Source organism: Cervus elaphus, chromosome 1 (genome assembly GCF_910594005.1).
Source record: "Cervus elaphus chromosome 1, mCerEla1.1, whole genome shotgun sequence".
Lineage (NCBI taxonomy): Eukaryota > Metazoa > Chordata > Mammalia > Artiodactyla > Cervidae > Cervus > Cervus elaphus.
In genome coordinates, this window is record NC_057815.1 from 86240541 (window position 1) to 86253482 (window position 12942).

Consider the following 12942-nt stretch of genomic DNA (forward strand, 5'->3'; position numbering starts at 1 on the left):
AGAGATCAGGACAGCATCTATAGAAAGACAGACCATGAAAAATTAGAACACTTTAATCTGGGGGGAAAAAAAAAAAAAACCCCAGACATTGGGAAAGAGTAAGAAGCAAAAATTAAGAGGTCATTTAGGAAGAGAAATAGTAATAGAGGCCAAAAGCTTACTATGATTATTGTGAGCCAGCTTCTAGCAATATCCCATATTTAGTTTTCAGGAGTAGTAAAGGAAGAACAGGCTGATACCCACTAAGATTGTAGCTCCCTGTCTTAAATCCAAGCATTTTAAGCAGAAAAGGGGAATATTTAGAAATGAAATAGACTGAAACACAGTGTAACTTTTAGAAATCATAATGGTCTCAAGACAGACCATTTGGAAGACTGCCATGTACCAGTGTAGCTTCCAGTATTAGGTATCCATGAATTTCATCACCTCTATATAGTGAAAGACTATATTCCTATTCATCAAGGCATAGAGCTATAAATTCATCATATTCATTCCTTTTACTCATGTTTTTCCTACTCCATCCCATCTTAGTCCTACTCTCTTTTCTAACAAGGTTCCAGAAATACATAGGAAATATGGTATCTTGTGAGAGTATCAGATATTGTTCTTTGGTTTGTGGGGAGGCTATACATATTTGAAATTGATTGTGCAATAGTATTTAATGCCTAAGTGATAGGTATATTAAGCACAATAATTTTATAGAGTAGTTATCACTTTAGTCCAGACAGGGGAGAAGAATGAACCAAACCTCTGAATCAGCCATTTAAATCAGTTAAACCTGTGAGAGACTAAATCATAGAAAGGAAATGGACAGAGAAGAAAACAGCCCACACTAGTTTTCTCACGCATCCGCAGCATAGTTGATTGAAAGTTGCTAGCTATGCATTATCTGTGAGAGAATACTATTGGGGCATGGTTCTGAAAATTAAAGATCTGATTGCTTTTTAGCTGACCTACTTTCTGATTTCCTTCTAATTTTGATTTATTCACTAACATTTTGGGTTTAAGTTAAATCTGAGTCACAACTGCTTTTCTGCTTTCAATTTGATTGAACTTTTCTTTTCATTTTCTAGTTTGGTGAAGATTCCTCAACCTCCAGTATGATGTCTGTGAACTTTGATGTTCAAACAAATCAGAGTGATATCAGTGATTTGGTCCAGTCTTCTCCTGTAGCCCATTCTGTTCTCTGGATCTGGGGCAGGGACTCTAATGCATATAGGGTAAGTTAGTAGAGGATGATGAAAGAGTTTTCTCAGGTAAGATTTCTTAAAGGAGTGGCCCTCAACTCCACTGATTAATATGGCTGCAGTCACTGTTGAGCAAGAAGTTGTTAAGCTGAGATTAAATGGAAGGCCTTCTGCTAGGTGGTGGATAAATAGGACATAGGATCTGTCTTGATTTCTTGCCAGCCACATGGGGCAGATAGACACCCTGATGTCAAATCAAAGCTCTAAGTAAAATTACCAGCCCCCACAATTTTCTAAACTTGGCCTAAGTGTGTGTTTGTATATATTTCATGTATTCAGTCAGCATTCTTTCACTGAGCTCACAGCTATATACCAGGTTCCTTGCTCTGCTGGAGCTCCCCTTGTTGCAGAAGGTACAGAAAATAAACAAGTATATGAATATGTATTTCTAAGCTAGCTAAGAGATAATTATATGTTAGCCAGTGGAGATATCAAGATATGAAGACAGAAACATTGTTTTGTTTTTTTTTAAGTGTTAGTCACTCAGTCATGTCCAATTCTTTGTGACTCCATAGACTGTAGCCTGCCAGGATCCTCTGCCCGTGGGGTTTTCCAGGCAAGAATAGTGGAGTGGGTAGCCATGCCCTTCTCCAGGAAATCTTCCCAACCCAGGGATTGAACCTGGGTCTCCTGCATTACAGGCAGATTCTTTACCATCTGAGCCACCAGGGAAGTCCTCACTACTAAATTTTCAGAAATTTAACAGAATTAATACAGCCACTTATATTTAATTATATGAAATGTAAACTCCCAAGTTTGAAAGCTTCAGGCTATAAGTTTAGTAAATGTCTGGTACTAATTATTTATATTTAGAAAAATGGAATTTTACAAATAAAATAACTGTTAAACGTTGGCATTGGCAAAGAAAAGGTCTTAGTTAAGGGGAAAATAGTTTTCTGGGCCAGTTTCTTACGTGTCTTTGTGCTTCCCAGTATATGTCACAAACTTTACCTCAAATTGACTTAAAAGAAAATTCACCTCGTATTATAGGAAATCCAAAGATAGAGCAAACTTTGGTTGATCAGTGGCCCAGTAACCCATTGTTTTCCTCTTCTTTAATTTGGTATCCACTGTATTGGTTCCATCCAAGATCTGTTCTTCCTCATGGTAATGAGGCGACAGCCAGCAGCAGCTGGAACAATGTGGATTTTGCTTCTGTGGCTTAAGAGACTAAGACTGTTATTTCTTTCCTGGAATCCCGAAGCAAACCTCTCCCTGTGTCTTACTGGCTCAGCTGAGTTAAGCCTGCCCAGCCCTGAGCCAGTCTGTGGTAGAGCAGGTAGAATTACTGACTTAGACTAACAGTCCACAGTAGAAAAAATATTCTAGAGTCTACCTCAGTCTCTAGATCCTAAAATACTAAATTGTTGTTTGGTTTTCCTGCTAACATTTATGTTCTTTTAAAAGTTCATTTAGCATGTTGAAGTATTGACTCTGAAGAAATTTATGAGAAACTTTTTTTCTCTGTTAGGACAAGCAGCATATTCTGTGGCCTAAAAGAGCTGATTGTGCAGAAAGCTATCCTAGAGTCCCTGTTGGTGGGGAATTGCCAACGTATTTTCTGCCTCCGGAAAACAAAGGACTCAGGCAAGTGCTTATGGATATGGCAAAGCACTTGATTCTGCATGATTATCATCTGGCGGTTCTTTGAGAGCACCAGCCTTGGACCTGAAAGGTTAAGTCTTTATTTTGAAGTCACCCAAACTTTGAAAATATGAATTTTGTTCCTTTTTCTTGTGCCAGGATCCACGAACTCAACAGTGATGATTATTCTTCAGAAGAAGAGGCCCAAACCCCTGACTGTTCCATAACTGACATCAGAAAAAGCCAGACCCTGTCCTACTTAGTCAAAGAATTAGAGGTCCGCATGGATCTGAAAGCCAAAATGCCAGATGACCATGCACGAAAAGTAAGGCTCACTTAGGCTTGGCGTTTATTGCCGTCCATTCTGGGTGATTTCACAAGCCTCATCGGTGGAGCAAAAATTGAATAGAGGGCAGTTGTTGAGCTCTAAGTTTATAAAACCGGAGGACTGAGTTAAAGAATTAGTGAAATTATTAAGAAGTCAGTCATACTGTTGAAGGGCTGCCAGCAAAGTGTTCCTTGGGGTTGCTGTTTACACAGACCACCTAAGCACTGTTCCTCTAAGAGGGCCACAAAGATGAGTCATGTAGAACTCTGTTTACCTAGTGAAGGCCATTCTGACCACTGCAGTTTAGCTTTGCATCCTCCAAGCCACCAGAAGTTTGTATAATTGAAATTGAAAGCTTGAGGATTCTCTTTCCTTGGCCTTATCAGCCCTGCTTTGGACTCATATGAGGTCCTTAGGAATTTGTATGAATTTGATAACCTCTTGGCAAACATTATAAATATTTTCTGTTAGGCTGTCTTCCATAGTTCCTATAAGCTATGTGTAACTAGGAATCTTATTACTGAATATAAATCCTAGGGTAAACACCATTCCATGGATACAAATGAAAAAATTTCCTTTTTACAGAGAAAACAAACCATCACAATGACCTTTGTTAAATTTAATTTTGAAACTATGAGTAGTTACTGCTTTCATTCAACATTTACTGAAGCAAAAAAACATTATGTTCCAGGCAGTGTTTGGAGTTTTAGGAATACAAAGATAAACAGACCATGATCCCTTTCTTAGAGTTGTTCACATTTACATAAATGCTTCAGGAATATAAAGTGATTAACTGAGGATCTGGTGCTTTTCCAGCTAGGAAGGATAGCAGATAATTGCATCAGGTATTGCATGCTTTGTTTTCTGAATAATTTCTCATTTGGTTCTGGACACTTAGGTTGACTTTAATGGGGAAATGATAGATCATCTTAATAATGTATGTGCTGTATATGTCTTTTGATTTTTTTTTTTTAGTTGAAACTAAGGCATACATGTGAGTAAGGTAACACCTGCTGGTATGTCAGTGACCTCATGTTATATATATAAATTATAAATGTCTATTCAAATTAGCTGTTCCTGAAGAGTTCAAGTAAGGATCTGTAGAAATTCTTTTCAAATGTCTTCCCTGTTATTTTCAATTGATTCAGTCTTCCTTTTAATGTTTTCAGATTTTGCTTTCCCGTATTAATAACTATACTATCCCAGAAGAAGAAATTGGGTCTTTCTTATTTCATGCTATTAACAAGGTGAGCCGCCTACTTCAGACATCTGAAATTTAAATGCTGGGTAATTGTAATTAAAAGTTACAATGCATGTATTAAAAATTCTTTTTAGCATGAGTTCTGTCTTCTTGAATTAAGTGTTTGGGCTTTTTCAGCCGAATGCTCCTGTCTGGCTGATCCTCAATGAAGCTGGACTCTACTGGAGAGCAGTAGGAAACAGCACTTTTGCTATTGCTTGTCTTCAGAGGGCTTTGAATTTGGCCCCCCTTCAATACCAGGACGTTCCTCTTGTTAACTTGGCCAACCTTTTGATTCACTATGGCCTTCATCTTGACGCCACCAAACTGCTACTTCAAGCTTTGGCCATCAATAGCTCTGAGGTGAGGTTTCATGTTCCTTTGTAGCCATATGTACTAAGTAGTGGTAACTCAAATTCAGAGTATTTGTTGTATTTTTGTAGAGAGGGCATAAAGAAATCTCATGTTTTATTTTTCAGAGTAGAATGTGCATATTGTAAGAGGGCTTTTGTTATATTTTTGATGTGTTTATCTCTGTTTTAAATGAAGTTTATAAATTATGTAGTTTATTTTTAGAAACATATTTAAATAAGAATGACATGGCTGCTAAAAATACACTTGCCACCTTTTTATGTCGGAAACATCTGCTTCTCATTTTATCTTACTCATTACAGCATGCACATCCTTTAGTGTTATATTGTTTTACAACTTAAAATCTTTATACCAACCAAGCCAGAGCACAGTTTAAAGGCTGTTTTGATAAGGATAGATAGGTTCGTACCTTGAACCTTCCACATGAAGTCCATGGAATTACATCTCTGCTTTGTAGTTTATTACTTTATTTCATAGTTTCTAAAATACCACTTCCTTTTTTTTTCATATATTAACATCTCTGAAATAAGGATGCATGTTATAATTGATGACATTTTAGGTTTGATGAAATGCAGTTATAATAAATATATAATTAAATTGCTTTTATACTTAGTGTCTAAATGTTTCCAAGTTTTATACCCAAAGAAACTTTTAGAAGAACTGTGCATGAATGGCTTAGGTTTATTTGAGGTGTCCCCAAACTAATTTCTTTCAGTATTAGAAGGAAATGTTGCCTATTACAAGTTTCCTTTGAAATAAATTCACAACTGGATTTTAAGTAGAAGTTTACAACCACTGTGTTATACACAAAGACCAGCTTGCCAGAGAAGTACATCAAGTATTTATCAAATGTTTACAGTGTCAGGTGTGGGTATAGTAGAACAGATGCTCTATATGGGATATGATAAAGAGAACACGCAAATAGAAGGCTCAGCACAGCTGTACTCCCTTCATGCTTGTAAGGGTTCACTTTTTTCGCACCGTCACCCAAGGCAATTAGGCAGTATTCTTCCGAAGAAAAAAGAGCTACTTTAGAGATTAGTTGCCTTTATATATTTGAAAATTCTACTAAAATTTCAGTTAAATACTGTGGTGCTGTAACAAGAATAAAAAGATAAATCAGTGAATCAGGGTAGGTACCCCTGAATATACCTTCATCAGACCCTACCCCCAACTGTCAACATTTGGAAGTATTTCCTTGTAAGCTTTCCCTCTACATAAATATTTTGTACGTTGTAACCTTACTGTTACTTTGCTAAGTCACTTCAGTTGTCGCCAACTCTTTGTGACCTTATGCACTGTAGCCCGCCAGGCTCCTCTGTCCATGGGATTCTCCAGGCAAGAACACTGGAGTGGGTTGCCATGCTCTCCTCCAGGGGATCTTTCCAACCCAGGGATCGAACCCATGTCTTGTGTGGTCCTGCATTGCAGGAGGATTCTTTACCACTGAACCACCAAGGAAGCCCCTTACTGTAACTTTGGTGACCTTTAAACCTTATTATATAAAAAAATTATTACTATATAGTTTTTACAGCCATCAATTTAAATGATTGTGTAAAGAAAATTTTCTTAGGAAAGATTGCTGGTAGAATGAATATTTTGATGCCTTTGATACAGACTACTAAACAATTCAGAAAAAGATTTGAGCAAATATATGTTGCCATAATCAAGATCTGTGGATATTCATTTCTCTAGTATTATCACCAGATAATACATTACCAAGCAATTGAAATAACTGCTAACTTTTATTGTTTTCTAGTGCACCATACGAAGCACTTTACATGTAATAACTCATTTAATCCACACAACCCTCTGAGATAAGATTTACCCATTTGATAGAAAAAGAAAACTGAAGGGATTTATAGAAAATCAAAGAGCTTGGATTTGAAGTCAGGAGATTGGCCTCAGAGTTCACACTCTTTATAGTCAAGTCACACCGCTTCTGTATTAGCGTTTGTAAAACAAATTTACTTAAAAAAATTTTCACTTCTCTGTTGTAACAAATTTCTTTATCCTATTTTAAGGATATTGTATTTCAGCTGTATTTTTAAAGTAAAAGTTTATGTGGGAATTTTGTCCATTTTGTTAGAATCTTTAAAATTTTACATGAATTCTTTATACAGTAAAGTCTTTTAAACTCCATCTGTCATATGTTAAAAATACTTTCTCTCCTTGCCTTTTTATCTTAGCTTTTAAAAATTCCCTTAATTTACTATCTTCTTCCTTTTGCTTTCTATTCTTAGATTTAAGATGTCTTCATAAGAAGGTTGAAAAAAAATAGTCCTGTTTTGGTTTTGTTTTCTATGGTTTGTCTTTAAATAGTTGACTCTTGGATATACACAGATCTTTTCCTGTGCTGTCTTCTAGATGTTTTATAGTTTCAGGTTTTACATCTAGACCTATGATCCATTTCAGGTTAAATTTTCTTTGTGATGTTAGGTAGAAATCAAAGTTCATATCCACATGGATATCCAGTTGTTCCAGAACCACATCTCAAGAACACTATGCTTTCCTTATTGACTCATGTATCAACTTTGCTCTGAACTCCAGACTCCTTTATTCAGCAGTTTATCTGACATCTCCACTTGAATATCTGAAACATATTGAATGTCTGAAACACTAAAACTGCAGGCCAAAACTAAGCTCCTTAACATTGTTCCAATTTGGTCTTGGTCTTCCCCATTTCTGTAAACGGTGAAGCCAGTAGTTTAAGATAGAAACTTAGAGTTATCCTTCGAACCTTTCTCCTCTAAGAGCAGATATGATCTATTAATTAAGCTTGCTGATTCTGTTTTTAAAATATACCCAGAATTTCACTATTTATCTTCATCTCCACTGCTGTCTCCCCTGGTGGCCCAGATGGTAAAGAATCGGCCTGCAATGCAGGAGACCTGGGTTCAGTTCCTGGGTTGGGAAGATCTGCTGGAGAAGGGAACCCACTCCAGTATTCTGGCCTGAAGAATTCCATGGACACAGGAGCCTGGCAGGCTACAGTCTAGGGGTCTCAAAGAGTTGGACATGACTGAGTGACTTTCACTTCACTTCCACTGCTATCTTACCCAAACCATCATTAATTATCTTTTATCCAAACCATCATTATCTTTTATCTAGATTATTTCAGTAGCCTCCTAACTAGTTTCTAAGTTTTTTGCTTTTATCACCCTATAGTCTATTCATATTACAGCAAACAATGAGATTATTATTAAAAATCAGATGTTGTCATTTGTCTATTCAAATCTCTTCAGTGTCCCTCCATGTAACTCACAATAAGAGACAAGAATTTATAATGGGGTAGAAAGTCCTACGTGACCTTGTTACTTTTCCTGTCTCATGTCTGTGAGATCATTCCATTGATCATTCTGTTCTGGCCTCACTTGCCTCCATGCAGTTCCTTGAACATGCTCGCTCTGGTCCCTCCTCAGGACCTTTGCATTTTCTGTTCTTTCTGCTTGGAATGTTTCATCCCACTAAGATTCTTCCTAGTTTGTGCCTCATCTCCTTAAAATCTTTTACAAATACTAACTTTGCAGTAAGTCTTTCCATTGCTACTATATTGGAAATGCCACTCTCTTCCCAACTCTTAGTACTACTTATGTCTCTTCCCTGCTGTTCTTTCCTTTATCACATTTTACTCACAATTGTATAACATCCCCACAGTTATGTGACACGAGACTCTAAGATCCACTGAGGCAGAGGTTTGTCTTTCATGTTTTCTGCTGTATCCCCAGTAAGAAAAACAGTATTTGAAACACAGTGAAAACAATCACTCAGTAATTATTTTCTGACTGAATTCATGAAAATTACTGTTTTTTTTAAAACACTGAACAGTTCATCTGAATACAAGATATTTGCCCAACTATCATTGTAGTTGTAGGGATAATCATGATACTTTGTTTCCTAATGGGAAATATAAAGACACTTAATTTAAGTATGGAATTTAATTTTACATCTTGTAAACCTCTAAGTAATACTTTAAGTGTAACTTGAGAACTACTTACAGTAGACCTCTTTAATCTGGAATATTTTGTAAACCTTGGCTTGGTTATAGTGAGATGTTTCTGAATCAGAAGCAGTAGCCTGAATCAGAAGCAGTAGCTGATAAATTATAGGTGTTGCATGTTCTAATATCTCCTGGTTTATAGTCTATGAGAACTTAAGTAGAATTTGTATCCTGCTGTTGTGTGAAAATTGTATAAATCTTAATTATGTTGAATTGGTTCATAGTTCTTTTCAGATCTGCTGTATCCTCCTACTTTTCTGACTATTCATTCTTTCAATTTTGAGAGTTTGATATTAAAACTCCAACTAAAAATCTTAATTTAACTACTTAAAAAAATAATTGTAATATATAGTGGAACTGTGTGTAACTTTGTTCTGTATTTTCCAAGTCTTCTGTAAATGTATCATCATACTTTCATGATTTAAAAAAGAAATTATAAGTATTGCTTTCATGGAGATAGACTGTGCAGTTTGGGAATACAACATTCTTAAATCTTTTAAAATATTTTTAATGATAAAATAAGTGTAGAATAAATGGTTTGTACACAGCAAATACTAAGCATAGGCATATTTCCACTAAAATGACATCAGCTGAATACTTTGGGCTGCTTATAAAAACAAAGTCTCAAAAAAAAATTGGAAAATAGAATTTTAAGACTATTTACAATAGCATCAAAAAAGCAGATATCTAGAAATAAATCTAAAGGAAGGTGCACAAGATTTCTATCCTGATTACAAAACATTGCTAGGAGAAAACGTAAATAAATGGTGGTATATTGATATATCATGTACATGGATTGGAAGATTCAGTATTGTTAAGGTGTAAGTTCTCTTTAAGTTGATGTATAGATTCAATTTCATCCCAAACTCCCAGCAATTGCATGTATTTGTGTGTGTGAATTGATGAGTAGTTTCAAAAATCTACATAAAAATGGATCTTAGAATAGCACAAAGATTTGGGGGTTAGAGAAATAAAAACAGAGTTGGAAGACTTTCATTATCAGATTTCAAGACTTACTGTAATTAAATCAGTGGAATTGGCACAAAGATACTCAAATACGCAAGTGGAACAAAATAGAGACATTAAAAATAAGCTGATTTATGACGAAGGCACACCTGTAGTTTAGTGTCTGGGGGAGCTCTGGGTTTTCAGTAAGTAGTAGTGGAGTATTTGGATATCCTCTATGGAAAAAGAAATGAACCTTGACTCCTACCTCACATTGTATACAAAATTAATTTGAGGTGGATCATGTACCATAATGTGAAAGAGAAAACAATAAAACTTCTTGATGAAAACATAGGAGAAAGTCTTCATTACCTTATAGCTGGCAAAGATTTCATAAAGCACTAACTACAAAAGAAAAAAATATGTAAACTGAACTTCATTAAAATTAAGAATTTCTGTTTATCAAAAGATGCCATTAAGAAAATAAAAAGGCAAATGATAGCCTGGGAAAGATATTTGCAATAAATATGTCCAACAAAGACTTCATGTATAGTATATATATATCAGTAAGAAAAAAACAACAACCCATTTTTTTTAATGAGGAAAACAACAGCCCTTCAGAAATAAGTGTACCAAAATGGCCACTAAGTGTATAAAAAATGTTTCAATATTATTACTGATCAAGGAAATGCAAATTAAAATCACAGTGAGGTGCCACTTAAGCATCTCACTTAAACAGCTAAATTTTAAAAACTGACAATACCAAGTCAGTGAATTCTCACACTTCCTTGTAGGAGTATTAAGTCTGTATGTCCATTTTGGAAAACTATTTGCTTGGATCTCTTAAAACTAAATGTATGCCTATCTTAAGAACCACTTCTAAATGTATACCCAAGGAAAATGAGTAATATGTGTATCAGAAGACATTTACAACAATGTTCACTTCATAGTAAATTTATCTGTGGTAGATCAAAAACCAAAAACAATCCTGTAACTGCCTATCAGTAGGAGAATGGATGAACAATGTGGTGTATTCACATGTGGATATATCATACATCAATTTTTTTAAAAAAGAGTGAACATATAGTATACCCAAAAAAAGTCTTACAGGTTTGGTTGAGTAAAAGAAGCTACAGAAGGGTACATGTTATATGCACAAGGGAACATGCTGTTTGATTCTGTTTATGTGACGTTCAAGAACAGGTGGCAGTAATCTGTGGTGATAGAAGTCACAGCATCATATCATTGGTTACATCTGGAGTTGGGGGTGGGGTTGCCCAAGGGAGCCTCTCAGGGTACTAGACATGTTCTAAATGTTGCATATCTTTAGATGAGCGGTGTTTACAGCTGTACAGTTAAGACTAATGTACATTACACAGTTGATGTAATTTTTATCTTAGTAAAAAGGTAAAAAATAAATTTATGTTAAACAGCTTAGAATTAGCTGATGTGAATAAAATGGACAGCTGGGGTAACTTTTATAGAATAACCCTAAAAAAAAGCCAAAAGACATACAACTGTAAAGGTTTTATATTGCTTAGAAAATATTAATTCATTAATTTTGCTGATTTTTCTTTTTTTTCTTTTCAGCCCCTGACCTTTTTGAGCCTGGGAAATGCTTACCTTGCTCTGAAGAATATCAGTGGGGCACTTGAGGCGTTTAGACAGGCTTTGAAATTAACTACCAAATGCCCCGAGTGTGAGAACAGCCTGAAGCTGATCCGCTGTATGCAGTTTTATCCCTTTCTGTACAACATCACCTCTTCTGTCTGCAGTGGTAAGCAGCTGTTCATCCCGGCCAGATAACGAGTTCAGTTGGGATTCCTGTTTTGATCAACAGAACACAGAAAATCATTTTCTTAATTTTCCCAAGGATTTTACTTAACTAGCATAATTCTAGATACATAGAAAAGAAATTAATTCATTGCTTTCTATATAAATACTCTGGAGCATTTGGCTTTAGTTCTCTCCCAGAACCCTAGTTTGAGAAAGGCTGATTAAAGTATATTATTCAGTTGGGATTGATTAGCCGTGAGGTTTTTTTTCCCTCTCAAAATCTCTGATGTTTTACAATAACTGATACCTATGGCAAAGGAAGTTTTTTTTCTGCCATGAATTCAAACTGTGTCATGAGATTTGAAGCAGTGTTTCTATCCTCATTCACTGCGATACAGCCCCTTGGCTTTGAGTGAAGCTGATGGCGGATGGCGGACCTTTACTGCACCTTTAAAATAGTTGCCTGACGTGAAGTGGTATCCGCTATGCATTCCTCTGCTTTCTCCCTCCACCACCACGCCTATATACGTACGTGCGTGTGCAGAAGGGTATCTACCTGGGTCAGAAGTATTTGAGTTAGTATCTCAGTTATTGTAGGTTTATCAATTAGAACTCCCTAAGAGTTCCATGGTATTTTTTTTCTTCAATATTTTTTATTGAAGTATAGCTAATTTACAATGGTATATTAATTTTTTCTGTATAGCAAAGTGATTCAATTTTACATATATATATTCTTTTTTATATTCTTTTCTATTTGTGGCTTATCATAGGATATTGAATATAGTAGTTCCACAATATTTGATTATTTACTTGCTGAACCTTCACTGGGAAGGAAAAAAAATGAGTTTAACTTGAATTACGAGTGGTGCAGTTTATGTACATATGGATCCTCAGTACCTTGCTTTTGTAGAGCACGCAGTAGTTGCTCTGTTAATGTTCAAATTAGATCCAGTATTTGACCAGAGGACTAGTCCAGCTCCTTCTATCAGATTATTTTTTTTAAGTGACACACACTTCATTAAGTGACTTGTCTAAAAGACATCAATAATTACCAGATTTGGCATTCAAATTCATTTTCTTGATTCACTTTACTACACTGCTTTAGGATTTTAATGGAAGGCAGTTAGTCATTTTAAATATCAGAGCCCAGTTTTCTTGTGAAGAAACAAAAAAAATCTCTCAGCAGCATAACACCATAGCTCACTTGCAGATCAGTGTTGAGCACTATCTAAACTACAATAGAATTTGTATGTGACTGTTGAAGGCGTGAGGCACTGTTTTAGCAGGCAGTACAGTGCAGTGGCTAGTGCTAGAGTCATACAGATTCACGTTGGAGCCCTGCTTCTGCCATTACTGTCTTTCTATTCTCAGTAAAGTGTGTCCTAATCTATAAAACGAAAGAGTAGAATCTCATATACTTTGGGGGAGAACTAAATGAGATTATTTTCAC

General features: G+C 35.7%; 1 protein-coding gene across 2 annotated transcripts in view; it reads left to right on the forward strand.

Annotated features, from left to right (window-relative positions):
* TTC17 (tetratricopeptide repeat domain 17) overlaps window positions 1-12942 on the forward strand; it is a 112161-nt gene that overhangs the window by 37582 nt on the left and 61637 nt on the right. For both annotated transcript variants that reach the window (XM_043909708.1, XM_043909718.1), the window contains exons 11-16: window positions 1074-1220; window positions 2719-2834; window positions 2991-3156; window positions 4329-4406; window positions 4538-4762; window positions 11307-11493. In XM_043909708.1, coding sequence (XP_043765643.1) covers window positions 1074-1220; window positions 2719-2834; window positions 2991-3156; window positions 4329-4406; window positions 4538-4762; window positions 11307-11493 — 919 coding nt within the window. The remainder of the gene's footprint in view (window positions 1-1073; window positions 1221-2718; window positions 2835-2990; window positions 3157-4328; window positions 4407-4537; window positions 4763-11306; window positions 11494-12942) is intronic.